Source organism: Mixophyes fleayi, chromosome 3 (assembly GCF_038048845.1).
Source record: "Mixophyes fleayi isolate aMixFle1 chromosome 3, aMixFle1.hap1, whole genome shotgun sequence".
Taxonomy (NCBI): domain Eukaryota; kingdom Metazoa; phylum Chordata; class Amphibia; order Anura; family Limnodynastidae; genus Mixophyes; species Mixophyes fleayi.
Window position 1 is genome coordinate 92,138,443 of NC_134404.1, and position 18,717 is coordinate 92,157,159.

Consider the following 18,717-nt stretch of genomic DNA (forward strand, 5'->3'; position numbering starts at 1 on the left):
CAGATGGTTCTTTAAAGAATTTGTTGAGGACCAAGGGCTTCAAAAGGGAAATGTGGAAGGTGTTGTGGTTATTGAGAGATGGAGGAAGTTGAAGTTTGTATGATGCTGGAATTATTAACCTGAGAAATCCAAAATGGACCGAAGAAACCTGGTGCCAACTTCATGGAAGGAACTTGAACTTTTAGATTGCAAGTGGCAAGCCATACCCTGTCAGCCACGTGGAGGACGGGAAGACATCTTCGCTGACGGTCAGCAGAGTTCTTATAACTTGTGTGTAAGACCTGGCAAGATTGACCTGTATTTGGGTCCAAATCTTTGAAAATGACTGAACGGCAGAATTGACTGCTGGAGTGAGAGAAACTGGAATCTCAGGGAATGTGGGAATGATAGGTGTCTTCCGAAAACAATAAAGAAAGGTGAGTCTCTGGTGGAGCTGTGTGAATGATTATCGTGGGTGAATTCAGCCCAAGTATTTACTCTGAGCTGATTGATGTTCAGAAGCATAATAAAGGAAAAAGGACTAAAGAACCTGGTTCACATGTTTGTTTTGCCCATTAGTTTGGGGATGGAAGCCAGAAGGAAATTTAAGTTCGACACCAAGGTTCTTTCAAAAATATCTCCAGAAGTTGGAGACAGATTGCACCCCTCTGTCAGAAATTATCTTTTTGGGACAGCCTTGGAGACAAAATATATTCTGAATGAATAGGGGAGCAAGTTGGGTGGCAGAGGGTAACCCTTTAAGGGGAGTGAAATGGGTCATCTCTGAAAAATGATCCACAACGTCCCACATGGTATTAAAGCCGTGCTCTCCGGAAGTTCCCTAATAAAATCCATGGATATACTGACCCATGGGAAGTCGGGTAAAGGAAGAGTAAGAAGTAGCCCACTAGGAAGGCTTCTAGGTGTCTTATGCTAGGCAAAAAATTGACAGCTCGTGACATAATATTGGACATCGGCAGAAAGGGAAGGCCACCAATAAAAGTGAGGCAACAAAGTTAGGTCTTTCTAACGCCGGCATGACCTGCAAACTTGGAATCTTGAGCCCATCTGTGGATCTTAAGATGAAGATGAGGTTCATCAAAGGAATGACCCACCAGAGGAGACCAGATCGAGGGGAGAGTAATAGCAACAATATTTGCTGGATTGATGGTAGGTATGGGTTCAAAAGAAGAGATAGCATCAGAATCTTCGAAGGATCTTTAGAGTGCGTCAGGTCTGACATTTTTAGAACTAGGACGAAAAGTTAGATTTAACTGAAAACAAGAAAAGAATAAATACCAATGAGCCTGATGGGGATTGAGACATTGAGCAATCTGTAAATATACCAAATTCTTGTGATGCATAAAAATGGTAACAGGGTGGAGAGCTCCCTCAAGAAGATTTTGCCATTCCTCCAGAGTAGTCTTGATAGTCAAAAGTTCCTTATCACTGATGCCGAAATTCTTGGATAGGACACCACACCAAAACCACAATTTTACCTAAGAAGACAGCCATGAATAAAGAATGGTACCAAAACATCCTCCAAGAGTAACAGTTTTGTGATGAACAACGCCTTTCCAGAATGATGGAGCACCTTGCCATATGATGTGATAACTAAGTGGCTCAGGGATCAAAACATCATAATTTTGGGTCCATAGCCAGGAAACTCCCCATACCTTAATCCCATTGAGAACTTGTGGTCAATCCTCAATAAGTGGGTGGACAAACAAAAACCCACAATTTCTGACAAACTCCAAGAATTGATTAGGCAAGAATGGGCGGTCATCGGTCAGTATATGGCCCAGAAGTTGATTGACAGCATGCCAGGGTAAATTTCATAGGTCTTCAAAAAGAAGGGTCAACACTGCAAATATTGACTCTTTGCATAAACTTAATATAATTGTCAATTAAAGCCTTTGACACTTATGAAATGCTTGTATTTTTACTTCAGTATACCGTAGCAAGATCTGACAAAAAGGTCTAAAAACACAGAAGCAGCAAACTTTGTGAAAACCAATACTTGTGTCATTCTCAAAACATTTGCCCATGACTGCAGTCTAGAGTTTCTCTATATTTTTGGAGCAATATTATACAGTTATATTATATTAAAATTCTATTGGTGAAAATATCTCTTTAATTTTTCTGATGTCCTCCTGCTACTTATTGTTTACAGCACAGTAAAAGGTGATTGATAAAAACTATGCAGATTACAAGAGTGGCATCAGGAAATAGACAGTTTAGCTTTTGTGCAACATTTTTTACACAAAAACAAATAACTATATCCTAAGTAACTTACATAAAATTATATACAGTTTTCATCTTAGTGTGTTGGTGGCTCATGAATTATAAATCAATGTACATCAGGGAATTAGTTAATATAAGATATGTATAATTCATAGATGTAATCTTGTTAAATGGGCTATTATTCATATTTCTTTTGTTAATTTGACAAATGAAATATGTGTTCTATATTTATAGGGATACATTTTGTTTTTTGTGACATTTTGTGCCTGATGGGGAAATAGAAAATTTACAGCACCGTCAAATCAAAAGAGTTATATGGTATTGTTAATTTTGAGAAAGGAACAGTATATAGGCCCAATCAGGTAATTTTCAGACATGCCTAATAACCCAGTTGGCAGAAGACCACTATTGACCTGTTTGTGCAGTCACGGTGCACAGTGGCTAAGTGGTTAGCACTTGTGCCTCACGTCACTGGGGTCATGAGTTCAATTCCCAACCATGGCCTTATCTGTGTGGAGTTTGTATGTTCTCTCCGTGTTTGCGTGGGTTTCCTCCGGATGCTCTGGTTTCCTCCCACTCTCTAAAAACATACTGGTAGGTTAATTAGCTCCTATCAAATTGACCCTAGTCTGTGTGTATGTTAGGGAATTTAGACGGTAAGCTCCATTGTTGTACTGTACACCCCAGCTCAGCTTTATATAGAACAAGGCATTCTTGATTATGAAAATAATTATAAGGTTTTTGCAAAGTGGCATAGTGACTCACTTGACACATAAAAAAAGTGCCAACATCCCTTTTTTTTGGTTCATGGGAAAGTTATTCCCTATTTAGAGGAAGCCGATACTAGGTTGCAAAAAAAGGTTTTAAGGAAGTGTAATCTTCTAAATGTACCTAAAATTCTTTTTTAATTCATTAATATTTTAACAAAGTACATAAAAACAAGTTTAAGGGCTAGATTTACTAAGCTGCGGGTTTGAAAAAGTGGGGAGGTTGCCTATAGCAACCAATCAGATTCTAGCTATCATTTTGTAGAAGGTACTAAATAAATGAAAGCTAGAATCTGATTGGTTGCTATAGGCAACATCCCCACTTTTTCAAACCCGCAGCTTAGTAAATCTAGCCCTAAGAGCATAATAGTGCATTTAAAATGATGGTTTAACAATATGCAATAAAACATGTAGAATAAAATATTTAAAACAAAGATTATTCGCACTGCAACAATGAAGAACGTGTCCCTGATGCAGGAGTGGAGAGAAATGTAAATCCGGAAGACATCTCACTGACAACATCCAAATTCACTCCTGCCGTTACTGAAGCTCAGATACATGATCACAAACATTAGATACATCAGATAGTTCCTGTTGGAAGTATCTTGTTCGGTTTGCCCGTTAGTTTGGGGATGGAAGCCAGAAGAAAATTTAAGTTTGACACCAAGGTTCTTATAAAAATATCTCCAGAATTTGGAGACAGATTGCACCCCTCAGAAATGATCTCTTTGGGACAGCCATGTAGACAAAATATATTCTGAATGAATAGAGCAAGTTGGGCGGCAGAAGGTAACCCTTTAAGGGGAGTGAAATGGGCCATCTTGGAAAAACAGTCCACAACGTCCCAAATGGTATTAAAGCCGTGCTCTCCGTAAGTTCCCTAATAAAATCCATGGATATACAGCTTACGACATAATCTTGGACATCGACAGAAAGGGAAGGCCACCAATAAAAGTGAGACAACAAAGTTACGGTCTTTCTAACGCCAGCATGACCTGCAAACTTGGAATCTTGAGCCCATCGGAGGATCTTAAGATGAAGATGAGGTTCAACAAAGGAATGACCCACCAGAGGAGACCAGATTGAGGGGAGAGTAATAGCAACAATATTTGCTGGATTGATGATAGCTTTGCGTTCAAAAGAAGAGATGGCATCATTATCGTCGAAGGATCTTGAGAGTGCATCAGGTCTGAAATTTTTAGAACTAGGACGAAAAGTTAGATTTAACTGAAAACGAGAAAAAAAAGACCAACGAGCCTGACGGGGATTGAGACATTGAGCGTCTGTAAATATTCCAAATTCTTGTGATCCATAAAAATGGTAACAGGGTGGAGAGCTCCTTCAAGAAGATTTTGCCATTCCTCCAGAGCATAGCCAAAAGTTCCTGATAGCCAAAAGTTCCTTATCGCTGAGGCTGAAATTCTTGTATAGGAAACCACACCGAAGCAGGGCACCAGAAGGAGACTTTTGAGATAATACAGCACCAATCCCAACAGAGGAAGCATTGACCTCCAAGAAAAATGGTTTACTCTGGTCAGGTCGAGTGAGAACTGGCGCAGAGGAAAAGGCATTCTTCAGGATGTTGAAGTTGGCAACCACAGGTGGAGGCCAGGATTTCAGAGGTAAGGGCTGAGATAGGAGTGATGATGGTGGAGAAGTCTTTGATAAATTGGCGATAGTAATTTGCAACGCCAATAAAGTTGTCTTTAAGCCAGAGGGTTGAGGTTAAGAGAGAATTGCATTTACTTTATTTGGATCTGAAGAACAGAACTGGATATCAGATAACCCAGAAAAGGTACTTGAGGTAATTCAAAAAGATAATTTTCAAGTTTGCAAAAAAGATAATTCTTGCGAAGGCGAGAGAGGACCTCTCTGACGTGATTCAGATGAGAAGAGATATCTTGAAAGAAGATGAGAATGTCATACTGGTAAATGACAACAAAATGATAAAGCAGATCTCGAAATATTTCATTAATGAATTCCTGAAATATGGCTGGGGCATTGCACAGCCGAAAGGGCACGATGAGATACTAGTAGTGGCCGTCACGAGTATTAAAAGCCGTCTTCCTTTCTTCCCTGTGTGGAATGCGAATCAAATTGTATGTCTAAGATGAAGCTTGGTGAAAATCTGTGTACTGCGAATCCTATCAAACAATTCGGTTATCAAAGGAAGATGATAGCAGTTCTTGATGGTGATAGCATTGAGTTGGTGGTAGTCAATGCAAGGTCTCAGGGTTCCATGTTTCTTTCTGACAAAAAAATCCAGCGCCAGCAGGAGAGGAAGATTTATGAATAAATCCACGTTGAAGATTCTCAGTAATAGTTTGCCTTTACAAGCCATCGCCGCTTTAAGTTTTAGCTGCAATGTCACCGATTTCCGGCGACTTGCAGAAATCGGACTTTCATAAATTTTCCCCCTAGTCTTTAACTAATAAATTGTATGCTGTGTAAAGAACGTTAATGTCAATGTTTCTGGTGGCCTCAGGAAAATTTGCACTGCCCCCCTTCTTTTTTTCTAACACCACTCTCAGTTTTCTCCACTTGTATTCTGTACAGAAAAGTAAATTACTGTGTATCAATTGCATTATAAGTCACCCATTTTACAAGCCACCTATGTAATGGCAGTTTTGCCCTGTTATTTCTATTGTTGTTATACTGAGGGAGCCTTCATCTTTCATCAAACCTGAAGGCAAATTAATAGCTACTATGAAAAATGAGAGGGGCTCATTGATTGCCAGTATCCAAGGTGCAGTAAACTTTAGGTTTAGTCTTCATTGTTAAATTACAGTGTGACTAAAAGAACAGATTTTTAAACAGCTTGTCCATTTTCTAGAGAAAAACGAATTTGAATTATTAACACACTATAATTTGCTAATGGGTAGGACATTGGAGTTTCATAGTGTCTAATAAAATGTTTTTGAGCAGCACAGGGAGTGTAGAAAAGGGTCTGATCAATCATATGCTTATAATTGCTAGAGTTGTAGTTAGAACAGTTGTGAGGTGCATTAGTCTGAATAGTGTAATCGGACATAAGGTAAGCTCTAAAGAAGAGATGGGTTTTAGAGAACGTATAAAGACTTGGGGCTAGATTTACTAAGCTGCGGTTTTGGAAAAGTGGGGTCGTTACCTATAGCAACCAATCAGATTCTAGCTTTCATTTATTTAGTACTTTCTACAAAATGACAGCTAGAATCTGATTGGTTGCTATAGGCAACATCCCCACTTTTTCAAACCCGCAGCTTAGTAAATCTAGCCCTTGAAGTCTGTGGGGAAGTCTGATTGAGCATGGTAGGGATTTCCATAAGTGGTAAGCAGCATGGGAGAAGTCTTGTAGGCTGGAGTGAGAGGTGGTTACCAGAGACGAGACACAGGTCAGATCTAAGAGGGCGGGAGGAAGGGAGAGTATTTTTATAAGAGATTTGAGATGTATGAAGGGGTGGTGTTATTGAGGGCTTTGTTTTGGCATTGGCTTTCAATGCCACTGTGAACTTGGAGGTGAGTTTTATGAAGACCCTTCAGAGAGGTTAGTGCTGGGTTCACTGGCCAGGTAAAACTGTGCTGATGTACATATAAAGTACTAGTACCAGTATTTGTATGAACCTTTATACTTGGGCTGCACACAGACCATAAAGTAGGGCTGAGTGTATTCTGTATACACCAGAGGAGCAGTCTGTGGCTCTCCATCCAACTGTCTACTGCTATGAAACTAAGTGTGTACCAACATGTCTTGCCTGCCGGGGTTTGCTTACCTTTGATGTATAGTATAATTTTTAGTAGCTCCCTTCTTGTGTAGAATAGGATGTCTAATTTGTTACAATGAAAACATTCTTTCTTTTGTGTGACAACTTTAATACATATATTAGCTTTAGTTTTCTGAAATGATGTTATCAGTTGTGCCTTGGTCATCTGATAATGAAGATCAGAAGCAAAATACTTTAGATATTAGTTAAACCGACGACTAATAAGCTAAGCGGTTGAACCTGAAGATACGATTATTTTGGACCTGAGCACTAAAACGTCTATATTAACTGAATAAAATGCTATATGTGCAAGCTTTATGTTACTTACCCACAAGCATCAGTTAAGATAATTCAATGATTATTTAATATTGTATAAATTAGAAAATAGTTAATGTAAGCTCGGTCAATCAGCCATCGCAAAGGGAAGGGGCATGCTTCTCTATCTTACATAATGGAAGCTGAGTGAGTGACTTGCAGTCTCCTAGCTACAGACTAGTGCATTTACACATAGGGGCCATTGATTTCCCAGTAAACATATCTGCCATGCTGTGCCTTTGTCCTACATCAGCACCACCTTATACATTGTCTGGTGTGTGCATTTATCTGTTTCTGATTATGAGGTAAGAAATTCAAAATTACATTTTACTTTGTAACCAATTACTAGGAATGTTGCATTCTCTAGAGCAAGCTAATCATTTGTGGTTGCTTGTCTCACAAACATGGTATTAAGTTACAAGTGAAACTGTTAAAATACATCATTTCTCTTTGTTATACAGTAATTATAGTACCGGCAGAGTCATGCAACAGTTAAAGTATGTTTAAAAAGTTGCTTTACTCCCCTTTTTAAAAAAAAGATAAATTTATTTTAAACATGTCCAGAATTACAGTGATGTCCCATAGCCTGGCAACACCAGGTTGTACGCTGTGTGCTGTATGTCCTCAAAGTCTAGTGTAATAAAATAGCAATATGATAAAGAGTTGCAGCATAGATGTCTACTATAGCTATCCACAAGGTGCATTCATAAGAAAACAAAAAAACTATTTCATAAAAGTGCAGTAACCCAATAATCCTTTGTCGAAGTCGTATAATTGGATGAACGAAAGTATATTGGTTAATATTGTTTTATTGGTCGATTGCACTCAGTATGCCACGCTACACGTGGCATACGGCGATCGCAAGGTAAAATACGCACGTACACACTCGCATTACATCATTTAGTTATTTATACAATTTATATTTATATTGGTTCCGTTACACTGTAACTTATGAGCAGATAGTATTTAGTTTTTTATTAGTTTATATAATATGATTAAATGTACACTTCCGTGTTATTTAAGGTTCAGGTTAAAGGAAATGTGTCATGTCTGATATCACATTAATCCCCTTTACATCAGCAGCTGTTCGGTGCATTCGGCGAAGAGATTGCACATTGCATACTTTAGTTATTGATGTTAGGGAATAAACCTTTAATATGATAGTGACCATAAATTGTTAATAGACTAATTGTAACTGGAGATTCAGGCGGGAAGAACAGAGCTCATCCCCTGAAGAGATGACCCCCACCTTTGGATTGCTTAGATTGAACCAGCCTATGACCTGTTTACCCTGGATTCATCTGAAGTCTGGGCCTATAGAAGCAAGCCACGTCATCTCTATTGTTCACTCTGTAACACTGACTATATATATAATCATAGCTGCACCCCCACTAGCCTCAGTCTACTCTGACCACAGTATTCTAAACAGATATACTGTTCACTGGGACCCGTGGGAGCGCAGCGGTATGTATGTATCTTTTGGTATTGGCTATACTGTAATGTATTATATTATAATATTGTATTGAACTGTTAACTATTTACATCTGCTAAAATAAAATACCTTTGTGCGTTGGAAACACAATACAATCGCCTATGCAATGCTTATTTGAAAACTATAGAATTACTTTAATAATTTGGGGGCACTGAGTTAGAGGTTACGTTGCCGGACGGTATGCAACACTGACAGAATTCGGTTCCTCACCAAAGGGTGGAAGACGCGTCACATACAGGAAAGAACGCAATGTGTTCAAAACCTGATGTCCATTCTGTGTTGAGAAACCGAATGTCCATTGTCGCATAATCTGAAGGAACGCTAATTGGAATCTAGGGACCAGAAAGAAAAAGGTTTCTTTTTATTGTCGTTTTACGTTTTAAAGGGTATTGCATTGCAAAGCGTATGTGTACTTCCTGCTTAGCGTATGTGAACTTCCGGTAAGATTTGCCACGTGGTTAAACAATCGTTTTGATAGTTATTATATGTGCATAGTATAATTACTTCTGAAAGCCTCTGAGAAATTATTACTATTGTTGGGAACTTTTGATTTTCTGCGCAGAAAAGGTGTATAGTGTGTGATGTTGTAACGTAGATACACTGTTTATTGTTGAGGTGCTCAGTTGCTGTCTGATGAGGCAGGTTGCCCAACTGAAGGACGATGTATGGGGCAGGTATACCGGGAGCGAAAACAAAAGGAAGTTTTTCGCGCGCGCTCCCAATAGTAATCGCAACGTTTATTTATAGTTAGTATTTGTAAGCGTTGCGATCGGACCGCATGGCAAGGAAAGCCGTGATTGTAACTTGGGAAGGCAGCGGGGAGGAATTACATTGGAAAGGCTGGTTGATGGTATCGACTTTGTTCTACCACTTGTAATAAACTCAACAGATTTTTGTGGTTTAGCCAGGGTATGGAGGAGCTGATAGCCCTTGGGTCCCACAGTGATATTTTCTGTGTTGGGGTCATCGTTTGGTACGAGAGGAAGCGAGTGGACGAGGCTTGAGCAAATACGTCCACGGCCAGTAAGAGATCTCTAGCGGTAGAGTGTTTATAATAAAGCGCATTGTTTGCTGGAAGGGACAGAGTACTGCGGTGTTATCGGTGGTCCGCATAAAGGGTATTGTTCCAAATAGGTGATAAACATACGCTAGAGATGGCCAGTGTACTGCCTAAGGAAGGCCTTATTGATTTAGCAAGCTTTCGTATGTGTAAGAAATATGGTGCATACGCAACGGCTTATTGCGACACGGGGGTCGAGATGACCAAAGATTGTGCTAGGCCTTTCCCAACAATAGGGAGTTTAAATGCAGAGGTACTAAATAACGTAAAAGATAAAGTATGGTTAATTAAGTCAACGGAAGTGAGAAATAAACATGATGACTGTTTAAAACTGTGGCAAATGGAAGGCAACACGTGGCAGAGCAGCAAATGCACAGCAGAAGAAGGTGTGGCGAAAAACATGAGCGTACCGTAAATGAGCGTTCCGGAAGTGTGCGTTGCAAAGCGTGGAGAACTGAGCGCAAGCACGCCCCAGACAAATTTGGTCGGAGTGGTAAGTACAGCCAATACTAAAAATGTAGAAACTGTAACTAGTAACTTGTATGTTGTTTTAAGTAATGTTAAAAGTAATGTTTCAGGACAAAGAAAAGGAACAATCCCACCAGCAGGGGCAGCGGCTGAAAGTGGTGACAATAATGTAAAGGTTATCACAGGCGGAGACATCCATTGTACTGCAGCAGCAATTTCAGCAACTAGTTCAGAACATAGTGATTTGGTAGGCTTACATCCTGTTCGCACAACAGCAGTTCCCAATGGGAAGGTGAACAAGGATGGTGAAGTTCCCTTAAAAAATGTAGTAACACATGATTCATGGACTAGGTCTGAAATGTTTTCAATTATGTCTGATTTCCCTGATCCTAGAAAAGATTTGACCAAGAGTCAGAAATGTATTAGATATTTAGGTAATGCACATGAGCCTACTAATAAAGAGTGGCGAAGGGTGCTTAGAGCCTGTCTTCCTCTCGATATTGATACACAAAAGTTCATTAAGGATTGTATGTTGGAGGAGGATGAATCCTTAACCGAGGATGATAATCAGGACAATATTAGACATATAATCACACAGTTGGCTATATATTTTCCAGTGATAGTGGACTGGAGTAAAATTTTTACTATCAAACAAAAGAACAGTGAAAAAGCAACAGACTATGTTTGCAGGGCTCTAATAACGATGGCCAAATATACTGGGGTATCAGACATAAAAGATAATGTACACTACAGGGAGGTTGCTGTTACAGTTCTAATGGATGGCCTCAGGGAAAACTTGAAAAGGGTGCAAACTTCATTACCACACTTGAGAGGAATTACTGTAAGTGTTCTCAGGGAGTCAGTTATAGGACACGATAAAAATATATGTAAAAAGGAAAAAGCACAGAGTGATAGGCTAATGATAGTAAGTAGCCCAGCACCAGAGGGACTGCACACAAGACCACAGTATAATAACACCTGGTTTAAGGAACAGAAACAACATGAGTTGAGGAAGTGTTTTAGATGCCATAAAACAGGACATCAAGCAAGGGGCTGTACAATGACAAGAGCGGAAACAAATAGACTTGGGCCACCTAAGGGGGAATTACGTAGACACCAACAGAGGTTTTCCAACAGGCATCTGCACACCTCACAACAGTAAATGTTTGAGGGAGAACCATAGTCAACAAAAAAAAAAAAGATCAGGTTATATCTGTAGTCCTACAACCAGGCAAGGTAAAGGATAAAACTGTGGTAAGTATTAGTGTGCAAGTAACTGATTTAAAAAGTAATCTTTGTTGATTTTGCGTGTTTGTTTTATGTTGTCAAATGCTTGTTTTCCTAATCGCTGGCCGAGGGAAAAGAATGGAAATGTTTGTTTTGTCTGCTGTTTCAAGATAACTATCTTCTTTTTCTTCTCACAGATAAAGGGTACACAAAAGAAATATAGACTTAGGGCTAGATTTACTAAGCTGCGGGTTTGAAAAAGTGGGGATGTTGCCTATAGCAACCAATCAGATTCTAGCTATCATTTTGTAGAAGGTACTAAATAAATGAAAGCTAGAATCTGATTGGTTGCTATAGGCAACATCCCCACTTTTTCAAACCCGCAGCTTAGTAAATATACCCCTTAGTGTTTAAAGGCCTGGGATAGAGAAATAGAAGAACTACTCTTGAAAGACTAATTAACAATAGATCATTGGAACACTCTTTGTTTTAGACTGCAGTAACACATGATAATTTGTTTGGCTGAGAATCATTATCCAAAAAATGAAGTATGTACATACTTTGCTCCAAAATATCGTTTTATGTATCTCAGATGAGTCATCAAGATTAAATTTTTTACATTTCTCTGTCATAAGTCAGAAAGTCCGTTGAAAAGGTATGTGGTTAATGTGATACCGAGTTCTTAATGAACAAATGACGGACGACACTGGATTGCACGGTTGACGTAAGACCCCCTAGTCAAGTATGGGGAGGGGTCATAGTTTAGCAAATAGCTTAGGGGATTAGTGAAATGAATACAGCCATTTTCCCCATAGAGTCCAATCCAGCTGTCATTTTTGCTGTAAAATCTCCCTTTCTGCATGTATGTTTGTTTTCAAACCCTTGTATTCAAATCTTTGTATTCCTATTATTCATGGCTTTCTTATTTCTAAATTTTTTACATCTATGCTAGTATCTCCCTCTCTCTCTTTCTCTCTCTCTCTCTCTCTCTCTCTCTCACTCTGTGTCAGGCCGTGGCCTCTTGAGGAGAACGGGAGCGGGTCACTAACCGGTATTGACGCTACTGCACTAACAGGTGCGGAGTCTAACGTACCCCTGGTATTCACCAGGGACCCCTGCAAGGAGGTTTGGACTTCGCTGCACAGGGTACGCAGGTCGCGGTCCTGCTAGCCAGTTGCCGGTATAGTGTAGCGGGGTCAGACGGTCCGGTTCAAGCCAAATCGAGAATACAAGGTACCAGGGAAAAGCCAGAGAATGGTCGAGCAAGCCGAGGTCGTGGAGCAGAATGGGTCACACAGAATGAAGAGTAGTCAAACGAGCCGGGTCACAACGAGGAGACAAGAATACAAAGAACACTGCAGGAGTATTTAAACCAGGAACACCAGGAGAGGACCTGTTACTCTGGCACCCTAATGGCGCCAGAGTCAGGTTTAAATAGCCAGGGACAGTACCTGATTGGAGGACTTCCGGGGAGCGGCGTCTGAAGAGTAGTAGCGTCCCATTGCCTAGCAACGGGACGGAGGCAGGGCGCATGCGCCCGAAGGCCAAGCAGGAAGCCGAAGCGGGACTGGTGCTAAGCAACAGACCGCTCGGCGGAAGTCGGGCGTCCGTTCCCGGCTGTCAGCGATCAGCGGGAACGGCGCCTGACAGGAGTCTGGTGGACTCTGGAGAGATGGACAAGGTAGACCAGTAGCTCCCAGAGTGTATCTTCCAGACCCAGTGGAGGCAGCACATGGTCTGGCTCAGCTGGATACAGAAGGTATGTGCAAGCTGGTAAGAGTATATTGGGGTGCACCAGACATTTCTTCCCAAGCTAGTAGGAAGGCAACGTCCTATCTTGATTAAGAGAATGTCAGGAAAATGATACCAATAGAGCCATCCCATATACCTCCTGCAGATGGAGTTTTATCCAGGTAAAAGAAATCCAAGTCATCCAATTACCATATGCAGGATTCTCAAGTATACACTGGTGTACCAATGAAATATGTCTGGGTAAAGGTGTATTGAAATGTGTCCAATGTATTACTGTGTCATACTCAAACCTTTTGTTATTCAATGTGATAGCCCTAGAGTTATAATAGGTGATAGGGGTATTCATGTTATTGATAATAGATGTATAATGTATGAGTAGTGGTAACAAATCACATACTTTCGATTAGCCACAAACCAGTGTGAACATAAAGTAACGGTACTCGGTAGAACAAATTGAATAGAATAAGAGTTGGAACTTGATTGAAGTGACTGATAGCTTCGGCCACTAGTCCTTCCCCGCTACCAAAAGATCACTCCTGGGCAGCCTCTTAACCTGTCGATTTTTGAGATGTTCTTGACCCCTCTTGAGATGAGACTGTAACTGAGAGGCTAGCTAAGACCTTAAGAGAAGTTAAATAGTGAGACAGCAACCGAGAAACGTCCAAAACAATGTTTCCTGAAAAGTCACACTAACTTGTCAGGATGTTGGATCGGGAGAGTAAGTTGTGGAACAGTCATTTCTTAGGCTCAGGTTATTTGACAAACAGGTACCAGGTGTAGGCTACCAGCATCATAGCTTCAAGGGTAGCAGAGACACACTGGTGCCCATTACACCCACTGCAGAGGAGCCAACACTCAGAGAAGGGTCCAAGGGCACTCATGAATCTGTTCTGGAAGGCCTCGAATGCAGTTAATAGTACCTGAGCCAAAGGCTAATACTGTTGTCCAGCATGAAGTAGTTTTTCCTGTTTTGTGTTTCTCTCATTTCATTCTCTTCTCGGGACGGTCAATTCTTTTAATTATTGGCAGGTGACATTGGCCGGTTCAGGTAATGATATTGAGGTATTGGGGATGAAGGAGAAGTTAGTAGCATAATCGGTCCAGCCAATTACTCTATTCAATTCAGGGCTAAAGGAAAATTTGGAAACCTTGGAGCTTGGAGAAAGTGCGAGGGATTATTGTCTGAGTAGCTTTACATCCGTAAGTACGGTGACCCCATAGTTAAAAAGAGGTACACCCAGCGAGGCCAGTCCAGTAATATTCGGACTTGAGCAGGCATCCTTGAGAATGATTATCATTCTTGGGTGGGTAAGGTTTTAGACCAAACATAGTGCTGGGCGTGCCCTCACGTGCCTCAGTGATTATATCAAGTAGGACTGGTTCTCTTTCCACTAAATATTCTTGAGGTACCCGAATTATGGGTGGGAGGTCACTAGGGGAAAAGTACAACACCTAGGTCCCTTAGTCTGGAGTCTCCCAATATTTTGCAAGCCGATCACTGTTCCACGTACAAAGAAACCTGAGTATTGGGAGACTAAGAAGAACGAGCAGACGATAGCCCGCCCACAAGTGTTGATGAAAAGAACTGATCAAATTATTAGAAGTGTGTATATTAACGCAAGCTGAAGGAGATTGTATATGGCATTATTGATAGACATAGGATGATGCTATTGATGAACATGAAGTGTTTAAATGTATTCTGAGCTTAATGACATGCGTTGGGCAGATGAACCTGTTAGACATGAAGAACAGTAGTAGAGTATTCTGGATAACTGATACATGTTCTATTGTATTCTGTACCCTTCCAAATAATGTATTACGTGTTTTATTGCACCCTTGAAGGGCATACAAAATGTTATCTCCAAGCTCCAGGAATGTACGGTCTATAGTAAAAGAAGAAATCGTTTTGAGGATTAAGACTCTCTCTTATGATAACTTGTTTTCATACACCAAGGGGGACTTGCATTACATAGCAATGAAACGTGGTACTGAGATCCTGCATATAACATCTTTAAGGTGATAGTTTATTATACTATCAAAGGGTGGAACTGTCGAAGTCGTATAATTGGATGAACGAAAGTATATTGGTTAATATTGTTTTATTGGTCGATTGCACTCAGTATGCCATGCTACTCGTGGCATACGGCGATCGCAAGGTAAAATACGCACGTACACACTCGCATTACATCATTTAGTTATTTATACAATTTATATTCATATTGGTTCCGTTACACTGTAACTTATGAGCAGATAGTATTTAGTTTATTATTAGTTTATATAATATGATTAAATGTACACTTCAGTGTTATTTAAGGTTCAGGTTAAAGGAAATGTGTCATGTCTGATATCATATTAATCCCCTTTACATCAGCAGCTGTACGGTGCATTCGGCGAAGAGATCGCACATTGCATACTCTAGTTATTGATGTTAGGGAATAAACCTTTAATATGATACTGACCATAAAATTAATAGACTAATCGTAACTGGAGATTCAGGCGGGAAGAACAGAGCTCATCCCCTGGAGAGATGACCCCCACCTTTGGATTCCTTAGATTGAACCAGCCTATGACCTGTTTACCGTGGACCCATCTGAAGTCTGGACCTATAGAAGCAAGCCACGTCATCTCTATTGTTCACTCTGTAACACTGACTGTATATATAATCATAGCTGCACCCCCACTAGCCTCAGTCTACTCTGACCACAGTATTCTAAACAGATATACTGTGCACTGGGACCCGTGGGAGCACAGCGAAGCGCATGCAAAGCGCAGCAGTATGTATGTATCTTTTGGTATTGGCTGTACTGTAATGTATTATATTATAATATTGTATTGAACTGTTAACTATTTACATCTGCTAAAATAAATCACTTTGTGCGTTGGAAACACAATACAATCGCCTATGCAATGCTTATTTGAAAACAATGGAATTACTTTAATACCTTCAATAAAAGTATTTATTTGTATCTATATAGGAAAGCTAATTAAAAGTGTGAGGCATGAAAGTAGCCTTAGGTGGAATTTTGAAATACCCCCCCCCCCCCATATTTACCTATGCTGTAGACTGTAAATTACCAGGATTATTCTGTCTGGGGCTGATTAGTTTTTGTGGCACCTTACAAATAAATTATGATATTGTACTTAACATATGTTTTTTCTTTCAAGATAATTGGGCTCTGTTTAATTAGGCATGTATGGAGATAAATGACAAATAACTCATAGCAACTAATCAACAATTAGCTTTGACATCACAGGTAGGAAACAGACTGAAAGGCAATGTCTGCTGGGTTGTCATGGGTTAGTGAGCGTCCCCTAAACCTGCATTAGTGGCTTGCAGATATATGTTTCTCACCCTGAGATGTTTCACTTCCTAAAGCCAATTTATCTCATGTTTTTCAGCTGCTAAATGAGCTCAGCATCGTGGAAGCAGAATTGCTGTTGAAATCATCCAGCCTGGCAGGAAGTTACACAACTCGACTGTGTTTGTACATTGTGGCCGTGCTCAGGCGTTACCATGCCTGTTTAATTTTAAACTCTGAACAGACAGCGCAAGTTTTTCAAGGGTTTGTAATGAGTTCACAATGAATGTTCTTATAACGGTAAACTGAGCGCACTAAGCTGCAAAAGAAGTCAATTAAACAGATGTTATCTGCAGAACTCATCTACAATCTGTTTAGGTTTGATTCATGGCTTTTACCGCAGTTTATCTGAACAACAGGGCAATGCAGGCACTGTAATGTACGTTCCCTAGGTCTTTGCAATATTCTGATTCTGCACTTATGCATCTGAAAGAGCCCCAGCAGACCTGTGTAGAGATTTTGGGGTCTATTAAATAAATGTTGATAAGTCATATTGCTGGTGTTAATGGAGGCAAATGGCGCATTCACCACTGTTTCTTATCTAACAGAGGTTTAACTCCAGATAAATCAGAGATTTCTCCAGTTGTAGCCTATTTACCATTGCTTACCATGGTCCCCATAGGCCTCTATGTGGACAGCAGCATTAGACAGTATATGAAGCTGCAGAATGCATCTCAGGATGATGATACTTGCCTTTAACATGGGATCACTCACCAAGTCAAAGCGCTATAAGGATTCACCGACAGTAGCAAACATGCTCATAACATTCCCTCCTTTAGATGGCAGTATTAGGCTGCCGGTGAATAGGAAAAAGTGTTAGTTACCGTCACTACACTGACTCCAATGATAAATAGACCCCTTTATGTTTGCTCTGAATATATAACATGAATACAAATGGGGATCCAGGAGGCATTACACAAAGGATAATGTTTATCTATCAAAACATAATAATAACTCATATAAAGTATATGAGGGTCTACTTAAAATGTCTAATTTATGTTAATGAATGGGCAGGATGAAATGACTGGTGTATACGAGGATATCATTCTTTGTTCCACACTTTATATTTACATATATTATGTTCATATTAGCTTTATTTTTGAGCTACAGTACAGGATCTTTCAAGTGGCAGAATGAATGCATCAGAATATTGCACAGGGTTAGCAAGCTTCTAAGGGTTTATTGACATTTCAGCACTTATAATGCTCTTTCCATGCAATATTTTCCACCTTAAAATAGAGTAAAGTTGAGTAAATTGAGTTTCAGTGTAGTTCTATCTCCCTTATGTTTTTCAACGTAGGGATGACAGATATATTTGCAATAATTAATATGTTTAATATTCTGTAGTATGTAAAAAAAAAGATATCTTGGTAAAAAGACATAATTGAGCTCTGTAAGAGATTCCCAACAAGCTGTAATCTGTTTTATTCACAGGCTGTGTGGTGTGGTGAAGCATGTCGTCAATCCATCTGAATGCTCATCTCCAGAACGATGCATTCTGGCTTATCTGTACGATCTCTATATGTCATGCAGTCATTTAAGGAGTAAGTTTGGAGACCTGTTCAGGTAAGTAACAAGTAATCTAATGTAGGAATGATGTAATCAACAACCTCAGATTTTTTTCCCACTTTGCCTTTTAAATCATAACATTCAAGAATGAACAATTGAGACTTAGACCAGAGGTGGAACATGTTTGCAGTGTTCATTGGAGACAGACAGAAATTTGCAGATTGCGTGGATAAAGTGTAATGCACGTTACCTTAGTTGCGGTCCTATGCAAGTCACTTCTGTCCTTGTGCAGCCTTCTGTTGTAAAACTGTCCACGTCTCTGTCATGTAGCTGCACTCTATTCTAATCCACAGATTGACACTTGTCAGCTCTCCCAACAGTTACTGAATGATATATGTTATATGTAGTCAGCAGATGATGATCAGCTATCACAGGTCAGTTAATGGCTACTGTCTTAAGACCTCCGCTGTCTTCTCCTTCGGCACTGCTGGCTTTGGTCAGTAAGTCACTCAATAAACAACAGATGTAGTTTGGTTTGTTTAGTGGACAGAACAATTGTTTACATACTAGTATTTGTAAAAGTTCAGTGCAATTCACCAATATTTCCATCTGTTTAAATATCAATATAAAGGGAATGGCAAATGCCTGAAATGGATTTATACTGAAGAGTTATGAACTCAACCCCAACCCCCCCCCCCCCAAAAAAAAAGTACACTAACATGTGTATTGCGCAGATCAGTTTTATCAATAGCAACATGTGCTATATTTCTGCAAACAAACAGCATTGAAAATATATAGAAAGCAA

At 39.9% G+C, this 18,717-nt stretch overlaps 1 protein-coding gene across 3 annotated transcripts in view; it reads left to right on the forward strand.

Moving 5' to 3' along the window:
- MED12L (mediator complex subunit 12L) overlaps positions 1 to 18,717 on the forward strand; it is a 468,926-nt gene that overhangs the window by 328,490 nt on the left and 121,719 nt on the right. For all 3 annotated transcript variants that reach the window (XM_075201969.1, XM_075201971.1, XM_075201970.1), the window contains exons 19-20: positions 16,444 to 16,607; positions 17,838 to 17,969. In XM_075201969.1, the coding sequence (XP_075058070.1) occupies positions 16,444 to 16,607; positions 17,838 to 17,969 (296 nt within the window). The remainder of the gene's footprint in view (positions 1 to 16,443; positions 16,608 to 17,837; positions 17,970 to 18,717) is intronic.